This window comes from Trichoderma atroviride, chromosome 2, assembly GCF_020647795.1.
Source record: "Trichoderma atroviride chromosome 2, complete sequence".
In the NCBI taxonomy this organism is placed as follows: domain Eukaryota; kingdom Fungi; phylum Ascomycota; class Sordariomycetes; order Hypocreales; family Hypocreaceae; genus Trichoderma; species Trichoderma atroviride.
The window spans coordinates 4,593,583-4,610,975 of record NC_089401.1 but is presented as its reverse complement, the minus strand read 5'-3'; the positions used below and the strand labels follow the sequence as shown (position 1 = coordinate 4,610,975).

General features: G+C 50.6%; 7 protein-coding genes across 7 annotated transcripts; 5 read left to right on the top strand and 2 right to left on the bottom strand.

Annotated features, from left to right (window-relative positions):
* Positions 1 to 350: 350 nt before the first annotated feature.
* On the top strand, positions 351 to 1,582 carry TrAtP1_004322 (uncharacterized protein). The gene is made up of 3 exons (XM_014083885.2): positions 351 to 627; positions 870 to 942; positions 1,030 to 1,582. The coding sequence occupies exons 1-3, from the start codon at positions 555 to 557 to the stop codon at positions 1,268 to 1,270; spliced, it is 387 nt and encodes a 128-aa protein (XP_013939360.1). The 5' UTR covers positions 351 to 554; the 3' UTR covers positions 1,271 to 1,582.
* An 899-nt stretch (positions 1,583 to 2,481) lies between these two features.
* On the top strand, positions 2,482 to 3,522 carry TrAtP1_004321 (uncharacterized protein). The gene has a single exon (XM_066112255.1). It carries the CDS (start codon positions 2,780 to 2,782, stop codon positions 3,077 to 3,079), a length of 300 nt encoding a protein of 99 aa, XP_065968338.1. The 5' UTR covers positions 2,482 to 2,779; the 3' UTR covers positions 3,080 to 3,522.
* A 311-nt stretch (positions 3,523 to 3,833) lies between these two features.
* On the top strand, positions 3,834 to 9,370 carry TrAtP1_004319 (uncharacterized protein). The gene is made up of 10 exons (XM_014083883.2): positions 3,834 to 5,044; positions 5,143 to 5,163; positions 5,219 to 5,226; positions 5,323 to 5,334; positions 5,394 to 5,431; positions 5,501 to 5,532; positions 5,601 to 5,720; positions 5,784 to 5,845; positions 5,931 to 8,975; positions 9,041 to 9,370. The coding sequence occupies exons 1-10, from the start codon at positions 4,897 to 4,899 to the stop codon at positions 9,146 to 9,148; spliced, it is 3,594 nt and encodes a 1,197-aa protein (XP_013939358.2). The 5' UTR covers positions 3,834 to 4,896; the 3' UTR covers positions 9,149 to 9,370.
* TrAtP1_004320 (uncharacterized protein) lies at positions 4,266 to 4,487 on the bottom strand (the record flags this gene model as incomplete). Its single annotated transcript, XM_066112254.1, has 1 exon — positions 4,266 to 4,487. One exon carries the CDS (start codon positions 4,485 to 4,487, stop codon positions 4,266 to 4,268), a length of 222 nt encoding a protein of 73 aa, XP_065968337.1.
* A 960-nt stretch (positions 9,371 to 10,330) lies between the features above and the next one.
* TrAtP1_004318 (uncharacterized protein) lies at positions 10,331 to 10,549 on the bottom strand (the record flags this gene model as incomplete). The annotated part of the gene is made up of 1 exon (XM_066112253.1): positions 10,331 to 10,549. The coding sequence occupies one exon, from the start codon at positions 10,547 to 10,549 to the stop codon at positions 10,331 to 10,333; it is 219 nt and encodes a 72-aa protein (XP_065968336.1).
* A 1,363-nt stretch (positions 10,550 to 11,912) lies between these two features.
* Positions 11,913 to 12,629, top strand: TrAtP1_004317 (uncharacterized protein; the record flags this gene model as incomplete). Its single annotated transcript, XM_014083881.2, has 3 exons — positions 11,913 to 11,969; positions 12,094 to 12,339; positions 12,420 to 12,629. 3 exons carry the CDS (start codon positions 11,913 to 11,915, stop codon positions 12,627 to 12,629), a joined length of 513 nt encoding a protein of 170 aa, XP_013939356.1.
* A 2,964-nt stretch (positions 12,630 to 15,593) lies between these two features.
* On the top strand, positions 15,594 to 16,214 carry TrAtP1_004316 (uncharacterized protein; the record flags this gene model as incomplete). The annotated part of the gene is made up of 2 exons (XM_014083879.2): positions 15,594 to 15,757; positions 15,836 to 16,214. The coding sequence occupies 2 exons, from the start codon at positions 15,594 to 15,596 to the stop codon at positions 16,212 to 16,214; spliced, it is 543 nt and encodes a 180-aa protein (XP_013939354.1).
* Positions 16,215 to 17,393: the final 1,179 nt, after the last annotated feature.

The window sequence follows — 17,393 nt, the reverse complement described above, 5'->3', positions numbered from 1 at the left end:
AATGCTGTTTACAGGCGACGATCGAGAAGCTAGTATTCTTATCCTTGTGTGGATTGTGCGTCTTGTTTTCTGACACCATTTGTTTAATGTTCTTGCCCTATCTAGTTGAACCTGTTCTGCCCAAGAGTAGAAATTGTGGCTGGCTTACCAAGGTCATTTCGTACAGTGCCTGGATCTGCGAGTTGGGGTAGGTAGTGGTTCATCTGCGTTCACCAAATAGCTGTAATTTTTCGCACTTTTGTCATTTACTATAGCCAAGCTGCCCAGAGCTGGAAGATTGGCCTTGTAAAATTAACATCATGGAAAAAACCATCACCAGAAGCAATTGACGTTTCCAACTTGCAGTGCACGTTGCGTTGTTGCTGGAGCTGGAGCCAGGGGCACGTGACATCGCAACTAGCACTTCGGCGTCCAAATTTTGGCCGACAAGGGCAAATCAACGCCGCTGACAAGAACGAGATTGGAGTCTTTTTACGTCCCAGCATCCTCCAAAGCACCGCAGCGACCATCCGTGCCCTCCCTCGATTATAAGCATCTTCCGACGATTATTCAAAATGGCTGCGCTCGCAAAGGCTATCAACGCCAAGATCAGGTCCAACCCGATGTTGAGCTATGTCTGCACAACTCGTACGTACTAGCCTACCCAATATCTCGCGTTGAAGCTACGAAAAGCCCCTGAGCGCGACTGAAGGATACTTTTGCCTTGACAATCCTCGCGTCAAGCGTTTATTGCCTTGTTCTCTGCGCTCTTCCCTCGGGAATTCCCGCGCCCCCTTCCCAAGATGCGGCCTTTGTGACCGAAAGCTGGCGCGCTTGTTGGATCCAACACCTATACCTAGAGCCAGAAGCTGACAAATTGTCGCAAACAGACTTTTGGGGACCTGTTTCCAACTTTGGCATTCCTATTGCTGCTGTGCTGGATACCCAGAAGAGCCCTGATCTGTAAGAAGCTTTCCCCCAAACTCCAAGCTGCACCCCCGCCGATACCGGCCGACGGCTTACCTCTTTTTCTCTCGTTTCTCTATATAGGATCTCCGGACAGATGACCGCCGCCCTTACCGTCTACTCCTTGACCTTTATGCGATACGCTCTTGCTGTCTCCCCCAAGAACTACCTCCTGTTCGGATGCCACGTTGTCAACTCATGCGCTCAGCTCACCCAGGGCTACCGATACATGTCATACCACCACTGGGGCGGAAAGGAGAAGGCGGCTTTGACGGCTGTGGACCAGGGCGTTGAGGCTGGCAAGGAGTCAGCACCTAGCAAATAAATCAGCTTGGGGAAACAAAAATTTTGGTGCACAAAATGGAAACTGAGACGCTGAAAAGCGTGGACAAAAGTCGGTGGAATAGGAGGAGGGACGATGAGCACTGCGGTAGATCAGGGTCGAAAAGGAAAGTTCATTTGAAGAGAGGCCAAAGTCTCAAGACTAGAGGATTTCGATGGCTTGTGCAGGCTCTTCCACGTCTGATGAAGCTTGCAGCTGCTGTATTATACATTTTTACATCTCCGAGCCATTTCATAGAAGGGATCTGGAGCTTCAGGTATTTGGACAAATAATAATAGCTTGGGAGATTTATTTGCACCTAGCAACTGATTCATCATCTTGCGGGGAACACAAGGTTTTGCAGGCCTCTAAGCAGCCCGGTTACAGTGCAATTGTAGCAGTAATGATAGGTTGGTTTTTTCACCCTAGAGACAGGAGGTAACAATACAATAGCAACGTGATTGTTTAAGCCAGAGCCTCGGCCTCGATCTATGTCCTGATAGGCTAGCATTTAGACAGGGACTCTCTGAGCTTTACGTCATGCGGGACAAGCCGTAACAATAATGGTCAATCTGGAAATAGTAATTGGGAAGACGCGATTCAGGGGCAATCGACGGCACTCGTTCAATGGACTGCCGAGGTTTTCCTTTAGTAGCCGGGGTTAAGTTGACAAACAATTGGATATTGCGTATTAGCGTAATATCAACAAGCATGAGATGGCAACATCTTCTCGCAGCCGAGGATAACTACAGTATATTGCATACTACTAGTAGTAACAAGCATGAGAATAGTTGCACCTTGTGCTATCAATCGACCTCTCAGAGAGTATCTCAAAGTGAGAACTAATACTTATTTCAAAACGAAGAGATATCGCCGAATTGGATCGCAAGAGTGTTTAAAGGTCCAAATCACTGCTTACAGGACCCCTATCCCGGCCGGTGTCGGAGAAAGGTCACTTTGGCGCATTACTGACAAATGGCACCGCGTCCAAAAAGAGTAATATAACAAGAGACCGGACAAAACATGGGAATAAGATGAAAGGCAAGACGGATGACTACAATTTCACTGGGTTGGGGCGACAACAGTGGCTTGAGCGAGATAGTCAGGCACACTATATCGTCAGTGGCGTGCGAGAGCCGGACGCGATAGAAGGCGAAGAAAATTCCTCTGCTAAACCGGCGGATCTCTGGCTCATCACAACTCCATTCAGATCCAAGCAGAGCCAGTAAGCCGACTGAGGGCGCCATGCACCATCCAGGGCGAGCCCAGCGCTAGATGGCGATGAGCGCACGAAATAGAGTAAGGTGTGGGAAATAGTGCCAGTCGGCTTGGGGCGCCGAGCTCGAGCTAGGCGGGGCGTCCAAATTCGTCAGCACCCAAGTTTGGGGGCCCTTCCAGATCTTAGCTCGCCCAATCTCGAGTTACACACTTGCACACGGAGTACATCTGCAAGATGAGCCGCCATTGCCAGATCGGCCTTGCACGCCAGCTGGGAAAATACTGGGGTCAGAGATGCGACGGATCCGTCTTCGGATCCAGCAACACCCTCGGGCCGGCGATACGAAGACCAATTACGTTACGGGCCCCTTCCTCCGAGCCGAGAAGGACACCATCAGACTCAGCACGGCCATGGCCGGCCCACGATGTGCTGGAACGGATGATCATCACGTGGAAACGGCGAGAATGGCCGGACTCGACGAACTGAAGCCGTGTCGAGATATTCCGACTGAGCCCTGCTTCCATTGCTTCCATGGTGCTTTGATGCTGTCATCAGCCGCATCTAGGCGAACCTCGCAGGCAGAACTGCTCTGATCCTCGGTTACGGCACCAGCCCTCGCCTCTCTCTGAGCACAAGACGAGAGGAGAGGGGTTGCTCATGGACCAAGGGCGAGGAAGGGATTGGTAAGACGCGGCGAGCGTGATCTAGTTCGCGCGCATGGGGTAATGGAGTGCATGTAATGCAAGGCAAGGGCATGATTCAGATCTCGTTGGGTGCCTGCTTTGCGGATTATGCATCGTGTTAGAATAGAGTATGACAGCAATTGGCGGTAAGCAGTTCTGGCCCCCGGGGAAAGGCGATTGATGGCAGTTTATCCTCCAAAGCGGGCGACAACTGCGGCTGGTATTATGCCTCAGGAGCTAAAGAGAGCTGCTCGATGTAGCAGCCTGGTGGGTACGCATCTCGGAAGCCCGCTATGCCAGTACACGGCGTCCATTCCAAAGAGCCAGCGAGGAAGAAAGAGCCAAGACATCCCGCTCATGGAACGAAGCTTAATATAACAGCGCCAAACTTGTAAGAGGCTGCGTTATCCTGGGCCACTGATTGGCCGAAAGAGAAGGCTCCGCCCGTTAAGCTGGTATCAACGAGCTAATGGTGATACATGGTAACAACCGACTTTAGCCCCCCCCAAATAGCGGGTGTAAAATCTGGTATGTAATGGAATGACTTTCTGGATGGCAATACGGCCCAGCCGGTACTTGATAAGCCTTGTGACTGTTTATACGTAGTAAAAAGAGCAACAAAGAAAAATGGAAAGAAAAACCGAATAATCAGTTTCCAAGACAAATTGGCTGCAGTAAAAGTAACTTTTTGGTTGGCCGGCTGAGACGCAGAGAGCTTTTTTATAGAACCAGCTTCCCCTCTTGCTTATTGCAGTCAAACCGCAGTCCACCAAACACAACGTGTCTCAACTAGCTGCTACCTAGTACAATATAGTCGTCGCACTGCGTTAACGAGAGCGGTCTATTTCTGTTGTCTCACCGACTGGGCCATCAGCTGACAAGAGGCCTGAGATGCTGAGGGAAGATCTTCCATCTAGCTTCATGTACGAGCACCTATGCGCCGCCATGTTGGTCCATTTTGCCTCAACGCCGTAGCCGCCGTATTCCACGCCGCCAATCCCGGTGCCCCAGGGCAGAGCACACAATGCAGCGAGTAACGCAAAGATGCATCTGCCTGTGTCCATGTGTCCATGTGGCACACCAGGGTGAGCGTGTGTCACAACTCAGGTCCGGCAGAAGGGGACAGACAGACAAGATTGAGCGCATGGCCCGGTCCACTCTCGCTGCTCCTCGCACTCTCTCGGAGATTTTCCCTGCCGTTGTCCTGGCTTCGAGAAGAGAAGAAATCAACTCCTTTCTTTTCTTTCCAGCTCCCACCTCCCTTTCTTGCTTGCACCTCCCTTTGTGCAGCTTCTGCTAACAGCGGCTTGCCGATCATTGTTGCTGAGCCGAGCAGACGAAAGAGGCACACAGTACAAGTCGAGATAGCCGCAGCATTAGACGCAGTCAAGCAGCCGACATGAACCATTCCTGCCTGCTACACGCCTATTGCCTCAGTACCTCTAGCTAGTGCCTGCACTGTCACAAGCGCTGGACGCAACTGCTAGCATCTGCTAACCTCCCTAAACGCAACCCCACCCCCCACCTTCGACAGCTGCCCCGCCGTCAATTCCTGCCCCCCCCATCCGTCCATCTTGGCCGAGCTTCTGCTGCTTCATAAAAGGCAGCGCATCCGGCCGTCTCCCTCGGGCTCTCTTCTGTGCTGAGCTGCTCTCCTTTTGTCTCTCCCATATCCTAAACTCGAGCCTACATCTTCACTTTGTCTGCTCGAGCCCGTCTTGCCCGTCATGGCAGGCACTCCAGTCCCTCACCCGCAGCAGGCGCTGACCTTCAACGATGTCTTCGACGAGGATGATGTCGATGAGCCCAAGGAGGCGCAGACCATCCACCACATCCGTGCCAATTCCAGCATCATGAATTTTAAGAAGATCCTTGGTGAGTCGCGACGTCTGAGGCATTTATCGGAGCCAATTGGCGCGGAACAAGTCATAGACGAGAGCGTATTACTGACTCTTGGCTGCTACGCTGAACAGTTGCCAACCGTGGTGAAATCCGTAAGTCGAAACAACCCCGCCATCAACCCTGTCGCAGCTCGCTAACATTTACCAGCTATCAGAGTATGTCGAACAAGCAAACCGGCCTCGATTCAATCATCTAGCTCTATGAGCGGCATAATGTGATTTACTAACCTTGTTTTTGCGCACTGCGAATAGATTTTCAGAACAGTCAGTTGGCCCTCTATCCGCCGGTGCCGACTTCGGGCGCATACTTACCCCTCCTACAGGCCCACGAGCTCTCATTACACACAATCGCTGTCTTCAGGTGAGCAACGCCCCGATAAAATAAACTTCTGCCTGCTCTTTGCGCAAAATGACTGACTTTTTATCCCAGTTATGAGGACCGACTCTCTATGCATCGCCAAAGTATGATATTGCGACCCTGATATGCACCCCGCCGCATGACTCTACTTTTGCTGACTGCTTTCTCACAGAGGCCGACGAAGCCTACGTCATTGGCAAGCGAGGCCAGTACACCCCTGTCGCAGCTTATCTCGCCGGCGACGAGATCATCAAGATTGCCGTAGAGCACGGCGCTCAACTGGTTCACCCGGGTTCGTTCTTTCGTCTATTTTTTCCTATATAAGCTTCGTTCACTTATTAACCAACTCCATCAGGTTACGGCTTCTTGTCCGAGAATGCTGAGTTTGCCCGCAACGTCGAGAAGGCTGGCCTCATTGTAAGTTTTCGGCTTTCGTCGGCTACTACCCCATCTCTATAGCCGGAGCTTTTTTTTTCTTATCTCAACCTAACACGCTTCACAGTTTGTCGGCCCCACCCCAGATGTGATCGATGCTCTTGGCGACAAGGTCTCGGCTCGCAAGCTTGCCATTGCCGCCGGCGTCCCGGTCGTCCCTGGAACCCAGGGAGCTGTAGAGAAATACGAAGAGGTCAAGGCCTTCACTGATGAGTATGGCTTCCCTATCATCATCAAGGCTGCTTATGGTGGCGGTGGTCGTGGTATGCGAGTTGTTCGCGACCCCGAGAGCCTGCAGGAAAGCTTTGAGCGAGCAACTTCCGAGGCCAAGTCTGCCTTTGGCAACGGCACCGTCTTCGTAGAGCGCTTCCTCGACAAGCCCAAGCATATCGAGGTCCAGCTGCTCGGTGACAACCATGGCAACATTGTGCACCTGTATGAGCGTGACTGCTCTGTCCAGCGCCGACACCAAAAGGTCGTCGAGATTGCTCCGGCCAAGGACCTCCCCCAGGAAACCCGAGACGCCATCCTAAACGATGCCGTCAAGCTGGCCAAGTCCGTCAACTACCGCAATGCAGGCACTGCGGAGTTTTTGGTTGACCAGAAGAACCGCTACTACTTCATCGAGATCAACCCTCGTATTCAGGTCGAGCACACCATTACCGAAGAGATCACTGGCATCGACATTGTCGCCGCCCAGATCCAGATCGCCGCTGGCGCTACTCTGGCTCAGCTTGGTCTTACTCAGGACCGAATTTCCACTCGTGGCTTTGCCATTCAGTGCCGTATCACTACTGAAGACCCTGCTGAGGGCTTCCGACCAGATACCGGAAAGATCGAGGTCTACCGATCCGCCGGTGGTAACGGTATTCGTCTTGATGGTGGTAACGGCTTTGCTGGAGCTGTCATCACTCCTCACTACGATTCCATGTTGGTCAAGTGTACTGCCCAGGGCAGCACCTACGAAATTGCCAGAAGAAAGGTGCTGCGAGCTCTTATCGAGTTCCGTATCCGAGGTGTCAAGACCAACATTCCCTTCTTGGCTTCTCTTCTGACTCACCCAACCTTTATTGATGGAAATTGCTGGACAACCTTCATCGACGATACCCCGCAGCTGTTTGACCTCGTAGGTGGCCAGAACCGTGCCCAGAAACTGCTGGCGTACCTCGGAGATGTCGCTGTCAACGGTAGCTCTATCAAGGGCCAGATTGGCGAGCCCAAGTTCAAGGGCGAAATCATCCCCCCCGAGCTTTTCACTTCCTCTGGTGAAAAGGTCGACGTCAGCCAGCCTTGCCAGAAGGGTTGGCGAAACATCATCATTGAACAGGGCCCCAAGGCCTTTGCCAAGGCTGTTCGCGACTACAAGGGATGTCTTCTCATGGACACCACATGGCGAGATGCTCACCAGTCTCTGCTGGCTACCCGAGTTCGAACCATTGATCTCCTCAACATTGCCAAGGAGACCAGCCATGCGCTTTCCAACTTGTACAGTCTGGAGTGCTGGGGTGGTGCTACTTTTGATGTGGCATACCGGTTCCTTTACGAGGATCCTTGGGATCGCCTTCGAAAGATGCGACAGATGATTCCCAACATCCCCTTCCAGATGCTGCTTCGTGGCGCAAACGGTGTGGCGTACTCTTCGCTGCCCGACAATGCCATTGATCACTTCGTTGAGCAGGCTAAGAAGAACGGAGTCGACATTTTCCGTGTCTTTGATGCCTTGAACGACATCAACCAGCTGGAGGTTGGCATCAAGGCTGTCCACAAGGCTGGCGGTGTTGTGGAGGGAACTGTGTGCTACAGTGGCGACATGCTGAACCCCAAGAAGAAGTACAACCTGCCCTACTACTTGGACTTGGTTGACAAGCTGGTTGCCCTGGACATTCACGTTCTGGGTATCAAGGATATGGCTGGTGTGTTGAAGCCACACGCAGCTACACTCCTGATTGGTGCTATTCGCAAGAAGTACCCTGATCTGCCCATTCACGTTCACACTCACGATTCCGCTGGTACGGGTGTCGCCTCCATGGTGGCTTGTGCCCAGGCCGGCGCCGATGCGGTCGATGCCGCCACAGACAGCTTGTCTGGAATGACTTCTCAGCCTAGCATCAACGCTGTGCTGGCTTCTTTGGAAGGCAGCGAGTTTGACCCCGGCTTGGATCACAAGCAAGTCCGAGCTCTGGACACCTACTGGTCCCAGCTGCGTCTGCTCTACTCTCCTTTCGAAGCCCACCTTGCTGGACCCGATCCCGAGGTGTACGAGCACGAAATTCCTGGTGGTCAGCTGACCAACATGATGTTCCAAGCTTCTCAGCTCGGCCTTGGATCCCAGTGGCTTGAGACCAAGAAGGCTTACGAGCATGCCAATGAGCTGCTTGGCGATGTTGTCAAGGTTACGCCCACTTCCAAGGTCGTCGGCGATCTCGCCCAGTTCATGGTTTCCAACAAGCTGGGCCTGGAAGACGTCAAGGCCCGCGCTTCCGAGCTCGACTTCCCCGGCTCCGTGCTGGAGTTCTTGGAGGGTATGATGGGCCAACCCTACGGCGGCTTCCCCGAGCCTCTCCGCACAGATGCCCTTCGTGGACGACGGAAGCTCGACAAGCGTCCTGGTCTCTTCCTCGACCCTGTGGACTTCACCAAGGTCAAGCGCGAGCTGGGCAAGAAGTTTGGCGCGCCTGTTACGGAGTGCGACATTGCCTCTCATGTCATGTACCCCAAGGTGTTTGAGGATTACAAGAAGTTTACCGCCGAGTACGGCGACCTTTCAGTCCTGCCCACCAGATACTTCCTTTCTCGACCAGAAATCGGTGAGGAGTTTAACGTACAACTGGAGAAGGGCAAGATCCTTATCCTTAAGCTTCTTGCTATCGGTCCTCTGAGCGAACAGACCGGTCTTCGTGAAGTCTTCTTCGAAATGAACGGTGAAGTCCGACAGGTTACCGTCGCTGACAAGAAGGCTGCCGTTGAGAACATTAGCCGCCCCAAGGCTGATGCTAGCGATTCCAGCCAGGTTGGCGCTCCCATGTCTGGTGTCTTGGTTGAGCTGCGTGTCCACGAAGGCTCCGAAGTCAAGAAGGGTGACCCTCTTGCTGTTCTGTCTGCCATGAAGATGGTAAGTTTTTCTTTTGCCTCTCTCTTGCGAAAGCAAAAAATGCATGTTGCTGACTATGCTTATAGGAAATGGTTATCTCAGCTCCCCATAGCGGAAAGGTGGCCAGTCTCCAGGTCAAGGAGGGCGACTCTGTTGATGGCTCTGATCTGGTGTGCAGAATTACCAAGGCTTAGATCATTTGTCAAGAGTCGATGAGAAGGAAAAGAATGATTGTTTGAACTTTAAGAGTGTTTACTAGCGGGCTGTTTGGACCGGGCAAACAGATGACATAAAACATACAAAACGGTGTTTCTCCTTGTACAATGGCACAGCAGGCGTGTGCAGAGTAGGGAACCGATTATAGGATTATTCAGTAGGATTATACAAAGTATCAATTATACAAAGTACCAAACGCAGATACGGTTCATTATGCTTGAGGGTGCTTGATGTGGCTTTTATTGAGATGAATTCTAGACCGCTTAGTTCAGCCATAAACACGCATATGAAAAAAGGCATACCATTACATGCACTCCTTTTGCTCTTCTCTGTCTGTTGCAAATTCACGGACCAGATAAGCTCAAGCAGCTTCATAGAGAGAGATGTATTTGGTCCCTTGCCTAATATGACGTATACTATGGAGAAACAGCGTAATTCACATCTGATCAGCGATAACTGTGGACCAATTAAATTATTTATTTACGCCTATCAAAGCTCTGTTATTTTCAGTAGCGCGTAAACGGACGTCGACTGTTCACCGTTGCAGGAGCAGGCTTGAGCAAGGCACTCCGGAGTAACTGGAAGTACCACTACGACAAAAGTCTACGACTGCTTTATCATTGGCGGCTCAAAATATACCAGTCATTTTTTCATGTAGCAGTGAGTGACACGTGATTCTCTTTTCCCCCCTTCTCCAAGCTGAGTGCCGTTGGGGTTGCACCACATGCAATGATGTAAAGCATGAGATGGAGACGGAGATCAGATGCGCGATAAGATGGATCGCTGGGCTGTTTGACAATTAGTAAAGCAGTGAACAATTATTATCGCTTCAAGTGGTGGCTATCTGGGCACGTCTGGATCCCCCCAAGAAAAAGAATATGCAAAGAAGCCAGGGCCACCACATCTCTCGTCACAGTGCCATCATCGAAAAGGCAGCTTAGGCTTGTCCGAGCGTTTTGTGCAGATGGGCTGATGTCAGCGCGCAAAGGAGGAGGAGGGCTTTTTTTGGTAGCTTGTATAGGTGCGGTTCTTGCGCAAATATTTCGCTCAAATGAAAAAAAAAACTTGTGAGCGAGCGAATGACAAGAGAAACGGGCGGATGGGCGCATGAACAGGAATCTCATGCAGCCATTCGGTCGGCGCAGATGCAAGTAGGTGCGCTATGCATATTCTAGCGGTTGCGGTTGCGGTGCGGCGCGGTACGGACGGAGCAAAGAGACAGTTGCGTGAGGGGAAGTTGCTGCTTGCCCTGGAGCCGGATAAATGGGCGAAGAACGATTTGGAGTAGAAACCTTGACATTCATCCATTCCTGGTTGCTTGAGTTGGGGTAAAGTGACTTGGACTTGATTTGATCGGTCATCAGTTGTAGCACCCGCATTTTGGCGAGCGATCCGGGTGGATGGATGGGATGAATGGATGGCATGGGCGAATGGGTTGGACAAGGAAGAAGACGAGGTTGGCTGATTTTGTTTGTTGCGGTCTCGAGGCACTGCGTACGCGTCCAGCTGAAGTCTAATAAAGCATCTGCTACTTCTGATTCAAACCATATTACACTCCCTAGAGTGTTGTAATACCTCTCGGTGAATACGATACTGGAAACCTGTACAGAGTGCTGTACGGGTACTCCTTACAGGAAGTGGTCTCGTGCCGCCGGCTCATCTTCCAAAACATGCTCGTAGACGGCCGGAGTAATCCTGCAGCAAGCCCCCCCTGAAGCCTCTCGCTTCGGTCTGTCAGATTCACTGGTGCTGTAATACGGCCTCTAGGATGCAGGCGAAGACCGCCCTGCCGTAGCAATGCACAGTGTTGTTACTCGTTTGCAACGCGCTCTGTTCTGCAATATCGCCTGCTAACAATGGACACTGTACTTGCATGTTGGCCAAGAGTACACAACTCGTCACCTTAGTAATCCAATCCAGATCTTTTGCCGTTTAAGAAGATCCAACTTGGCCAGAGTTGGACATGCGCTTGACTCAGATCCAATTAATGAATGACAAGATGAGCATCGGATCGACTGGAAAACAAGAGGGTCCAAGGGGATATTCCGGAACCGCGCAGGAAATCCTTGCTTTAATACGAACTCTTTATAGAAGACATGTCGCAGCATGTACCTGATAAGTGCGTGAAACTGCCTTTCCTAGCAGTACCCCGGAGATGTCCCCAGCGCGGGATTTGTGGAGAGGGCAAAAGTCTAGCAGGGGGGTTCTTTAGCGGGCTTTTGACCTGCACAGACGCCGGGCCTTGCTGCAAAAGCCCCAGTTTCCTGGGCTACAAGATGCTTTCGGTGGCAAGCTTGCCGGATCCCCGCTCTAGGCTTCCTGTTTTCAGCGGCGCTGGGATTTGCTCTTAACTTTTGTGGCCGTCCAGCTGGCCTTCTCCTCTTGCCTTTTTTTTTCTTGCTTTCAAACTCTTTTTATTTTTTTTCCGCTCATCACTCTCGACTCTCCTCTCTCCTTGAAAAAACACTGCACCTATTTGACCACCGTCAAGCTTGCAAATCTTGCGCTAGAATCAACACTCGATTCTACCGGTCCCGCTGCTCCGTCGTCCCTCGCACACGCGATCTTCTTATTCGTTTATGCGCCCGCTAAGAGGAACGTCAAAATCCAACATCACCGACTGCACCATCGCTCCATACTAGATTCCGCCTCGTCCCTCGTCCTCTTTCCGCTCCTCCTCCCTCGAGACAGCAATTAGAGCAAAAACAAATATTTCATAAATTTCCGCTACCAAGCGTTGAAATGGAGAGCCTGCAGCTATCACAGGTCCTCGCTGACTTGAGCAATCTCGGCGCAGCTGTATGTCTTACTTTATCGTCATATAATACCGATGCCCTCTCTCCTTTCCCTAAACATTCTGCAATCGGCCCTTACATAAAAATTCTGTTGCATTCCTTTTCCTGACAGACGCTCGCATCAACAGGAACCTGCGGCCGCCGCTGCCATTGTCAATGCCAACATTCCCATTATCCAGACCCAGCTTATCAAAGACGACAGCCATGCGCCTTCCCAGCAACAGCAGAGGCCCTCATCTGGCTTGAGGCGGGCATGGTCGTCGGAAGCTGGCTCGCAGCCCAAATTCGACAAGATGGGTCGGCGCATTCTCATCAGTTCACCAAAGTCTGGTTCAGCCGCCAACTCTATACCCGGCACGCCTCAACCTTCTAATGTAAGATGCGCCATAAGTTTATTGGGAGCATTATACTTTTTTTGGTCAATTCCAGAACTAACTTTGGCTTGATATTGTAGTACGATGAGGACCTTGAGCGAGCTAATATGCTCATGGCCCTCTACGATATTCGCTCCAAGCTCAAGCAACAGGACAATAGCAGCCTCATGCGAGCGCGCGAAAAGATCAATGCCCTAGCTGCACGCCAGCAAGCCCAACAATTTGCCGAACTCAACATGAAAAAGGCCGACGAAATGCGACGAAACCGCTATTCTTTCCCCAAGGTTTAAGATGCCAACGCTGTCGACGACTCTGTACCTTTTCCTTTCTTCTTGTTTTGTGCACAAAACAAATAGATCGGGCTACGGCCAAAATTGGTCCTTCAAAGTGATCCTGCAGGCCATTGTTTGAATCCTTTTCTTCTCTCTTTTCTTTTTTTCCTGCTTTTCCTTTTGGTCCCTCTATGGAGCAAGGAGGAAATAAGGATAATGAAAGCAAATAACGATACACCATTCTTTTTTGTCAAAATGACCTACGGCTTAAAAAAATTATACGGTATATTCAATGACGGATGGACGACTCGGGCTCAAACGATGGGAGCCAGTGTCTGTTTGGTACGGGAATGATGGATTTTGCTTCTTATACCCTCCTTTTTGGTATCTTTGGATGATATTGTTGGGCCTTTGATTGCACGGCAAAGGGATAGTTTTACCTTGTAGCCACTCTCCTTTTACGCAAGCGGGATCGAGCATGGAGTCACGGGAGAAAAGGGCGTATTGTTTGCCTTCAATGTCGGTACACGGTCAATTTGTTTGGACTCTGACTGGGGCATATCTGTTTTTCCTATATTTCTTGCTATTCTTTTTTGGGCGGAGTTTCTTGCCTCCTTGCGAAAACGATGCAACGAATTTTGTTGTTTTGTTGTTTGTTCTACCTAATTGTAGAATGGATACTGTTGGAGCTCTTGTACGATATACGATAAATAATTCAACAGCATGCCATCTCGAACATTTCACCGTCTATTCGTCGAGTGTTTTTGCCAATCAATTGAAAAACGGTACTATTAATTGGTCAAGGAGACTCCTGCTGGCTCCAACGACAAGTGATAATTCGAAGGGTATTGCCACCGGAAGATGGATATCCTCCAGGGCCCGTTCGTATAGACTACCAGTTTAGCTTGATGAGCGCATCACTCGTAGTGCTAATCTAAGATCGGAGGACGCGTCATTTAAGGTTGTAACGAAAGAGTGGGAAAAGGTTAAGTTGCTAAGAAGAATGCATTTTTCAAAAAGAAACGTAGGCTTGTAATATGGCGTCCATGTATACTGCCTACCTACTTAGTCTGAGATTCCATATATAGGCGAGGAGGGGAGTTTATATAGACGCTGGGAATGAAGCTTTAAAAAAATGGAATATATAATTACTATACTATGTCTTTCTGACTGCTGTGACCGGTGCTTTGGTGTCAGCAGACTATGGCTCCGAGAAAAAGTGACGCATTCATCTGACTGACAGCTAGGTGGCTAGCTATCTAGGCCATTTCTGATTTATTGCACCGACTTTTATTCTCCTAATCCATCGTGGTAGAACTATAACTAGAAACATGTGTCTTGCCATAGTTATTGAACTTCAATTTGTATCTCTACCTCGAGGGCTGCGTTTGTTCCACCGTTTCCCAAAGTAGGCATTCCAAATAGAAAAAGAATCCAAGAGGAGCAGGAATTTGTCATTCTTGCAGGGCTTAGCCTCGAATCCAGCTGCTTCTTACTACGTCAACATTCAGGTGGATTATCCTTCTAGAATCAGACATGGAGATTCCACAAGGGATTTCTATGCACTGCGCATTTCATTCGTATTCCGTATTCCGTAATACGATTTGATGGCGCCGTTCCGTCTTTTTGCTTGCTGCTGCACAACGCCACCTGGAGCCTTTTGGGGGATCCACTAGACGGAACTGGGGAAAGCTGTTTAGCTGGAGAGAGAGCGCCGATTGGTGGGCAAAGGAATTGTTCTGCACAGCCACTGCATGCGAACAAGGGCCCAGACAAAGACATCAACCTTATTGCTTCGTGTGTGAATAGCGGCAGTGGGAACATGGCTGCGCGTGGAATGGCGTCGAGACAGGCAAGTCCCGGCTGGAATCGTCCGCTGCCGAAGTCCGTTCTTTGTCGGGTGCGGCTTTGTTTGCCGATGGCGTGGCCTGGTTGGTTGGATGCTTTTGTGTTGCTGGATAGGTTAGCTGTCTCGTGTCACTCCCGTTGGATGAATTTGCGTTGACCGCAGCACTCTGCGAGTAAATTGATATTCGCCCTTGTGCCTTCAAATGAAATAACATGGAAGAGCAGGAGGCACCAGGATTCCAAAAAGCAACAACCCAACATCGCCAGCTGCGGTTGACGGAGCATCAGCAATAAGCAGCGCCGGCGCTAGGGGCCCTGACGATGCCGCTGCTGCTGGCATTATCTTGTGTCAGTGGGCAGTGCTGCTGGAAACTGGCAGAATTCTGGACCCAGTGACCACATTCGACGCTGGCGTGGCGGGTGGGTGCGGTGGCGCTGCCTGCTGGGCTTGGATGCTTGGCGATGACATGAAAGCGAGAACACCGACAGGACCGGAGCACACGCAGCTTGGCTGACATGTGGCATGTACTGCAGTCCACCGTATCATGCATATAATGGCATGAGGATATCCTTCATCTTTCCTTGTCTCTTTCACTTTCTCTTCTCACTTCACTCACGCTTCCTCGTCTGTGCGTCCCTTGTTCTATAAGCAGGCACCTACCTACCTAAGAAGCTTTAAGCTGCTTACAGGCACCCTCAACCGCTAGAGACCCAGTGGCTGCCACAGCGTTTGCGTCTAAAAAAAGGTGGCGGACGGGACCCGGCTTCTGATTGATTCCTAACAAGGGCCCCAACGATTCCCAACGTCATACAGAGTCGCAACCAACGCACGTCGCAGCTGCCAAGTAAGACAGAATTTCGCAGGGCGCGGACTGAGGCCACGAATTTTAAACTCTGGGCATCCCTCGGAACCTTGCCGCCTTTTCTTCTTTTCCTTGTTCCTTTAAATTCTCTGCTCCCTTTGTTTTCCTTTCCACCATCCATCCTCCATCTACATTCGACTCATACATCAACCGTTTCGCCACTGAAGAAAGTCAATTCCTGCGGGAAACAATCAAAACTGATATTATTGGACTTCTTTTTTTAATCGACTTGCGTCCAAGGGTGCACGTCTTCCCTCTACTTTATTCAGCCATGGCTCCGACCGTGGATATCTTCGCTAGAGACGACGGCTGCGGATATGGATATTTCTTTGATGGAAGGGTATGTCGCCGCAAGAGCGGCTGGTACTTTTGGGGACGATGGGTGCTCGCCGGTATTGCCATCATTTTGGCCTTGATTCTCTTATTCAGCTGCTTGTAAGTTTCGCCTCCATCCTTGTCCATGTCAAGTCAATCTTTCTTGGTCGTAATTCATACTCACACTCATCGCAACAGGTGCATCACACGACGAAACCGTAGGCGCGGTGTGCAGCCCGTGTACGGCACTGGTTGGTTCAGCGGCGCTCCTCAAGGCCAGCCTGCTGGAAACAACGGAAACAACAAATACAACAATGCCCACGAGATGAACAACTACCAGCAGTCTGGATACAACCAAGGTGGCTATCAGCAGCCTGCCTACGGCGAGGGTTACGGAGGCTTCACCAGCCCTCCGCCATATGGCCAGCAGCCTGTGGGCAACCAGACAACGGGCACCACATTCAACCCCAATGACGGATACAACACCGGCCATCAATACGGTGTTCAGCAGCCTCAGGGCGCATACCACCCCGGTGGTGAATATCAACCTCCTGCGGGACCGCCTCCAGGAAAATAGGCAGACATGGACCAGTCGCGACTTGAAGAAAGCTGAGACTTGATTCTGGGTTTACGAAAAGAATTACTGAAAACATGAGAAAAAAGAGAGAGATAAACGGGGACAGGGTCGGCCCGGCGTTTCGGTATGAACAAGAGGACTACGGGGGGATTGATATCCAAATTTGCTTTATTTTTTACGAAGTGGAAGAAGGCTGTGATCGGACATGATATGCCTAGACGATGAGACGGCGCCAAGCTAGCGGCTGAATTGCAGCGAGCCAGGCTACTCTGTATTATATGTCTTGTTAATTTTAGTACAATTTCATTTGTGCCTGACAATCGGGCTTTGATATGCACCTTACATTGTGCAGTAGCTATGGCAAGCGTTTGTGGCTCGACAGCATCGACACTCGCACAGACGAAATTGTGATACGCAGAGATTTTCGCGGGTGTCTTTGCAGTGATACAGCCAAGACTGTTGGTGTTTGGAGGCCTCCTCTCTTGCCACAGAAGCGGGGATTGCGTGGTGGCTAAGATGCATCAGACGCCGAGTGCATACAGATCCCGTCCAGTCTCTGCTCTGTACCACTTCGGATATAGGCTCTGTGTCCTACATATCCAAGTACTTCTAATCGATACAGCTAAATGAGTCCATATCAAGTATCAATAGCCGTGTAATAGCCGTCAGCTTGTGTTCTGCACGCTGAGTGGTCATGTCCACTGCATTAAATGAAAGTGTCTACCTGATGCTCGTTACGAGTGTCTATCCTCAGTGGCACCAACATTACCCATAACTCAAAGTATCTCTACTACAACGCACTTTTTTCCCTCTACTCTCAAAATCGACCTTGATTGTTGATATGCTCCCTAGCAACGCGAGGGGCACTCGCTGTTCTCCTTTTTGAGGTCTCAGATGCCCACTTCGAGCAGCAGTAGGGATAACATAGTGCTGCCACTTGCATACTATCTCAGCACCTTTTACGTATTAGATATCTATTTTTGTTTTTATTCTTTTTTATTTTTTTCACGCTGATGCAGCCATTCAGGGGGGAGCAGTTGTGGCTTTTCTTTCTTTTCTTTTTTTCTCCTGCCTGGCCCAATCAAGACAGAGTAGACAAGCCTCAGTCCGTTATAGTAGGGCTGTTTGTGAGGACGTGCGCCTGCGCCAAAAGCACTGGCCGGGTTCGACGGCCCGCAG

Bases quoted from the DNA above. Each gene is read 5' to 3' on its own strand.
- TrAtP1_004322 (XM_014083885.2), top strand. From the start codon at position 555: ATGGCTGCGCTCGCAAAGGCTATCAACGCCAAGATCAGGTCCAACCCG. The intron at 628-869 runs GTACGTACTAGC...TGTCGCAAACAG, and splicing joins GAGCTATGTCTGCACAACTC to ACTTTTGGGGACCTGTTTCC. The intron at 943-1,029 runs GTAAGAAGCTTT...TTCTCTATATAG, and splicing joins ACCCAGAAGAGCCCTGATCT to GATCTCCGGACAGATGACCG.
- TrAtP1_004321 (XM_066112255.1), top strand. From the start codon at position 2,780: ATGCGACGGATCCGTCTTCGGATCCAGCAACACCCTCGGGCCGGCGAT.
- TrAtP1_004319 (XM_014083883.2), top strand. From the start codon at position 4,897: ATGGCAGGCACTCCAGTCCCTCACCCGCAGCAGGCGCTGACCTTCAAC. The intron at 5,045-5,142 runs GTGAGTCGCGAC...TACGCTGAACAG, and splicing joins GAATTTTAAGAAGATCCTTG to TTGCCAACCGTGGTGAAATC. The intron at 8,976-9,040 runs GTAAGTTTTTCT...CTATGCTTATAG, and splicing joins TTCTGTCTGCCATGAAGATG to GAAATGGTTATCTCAGCTCC.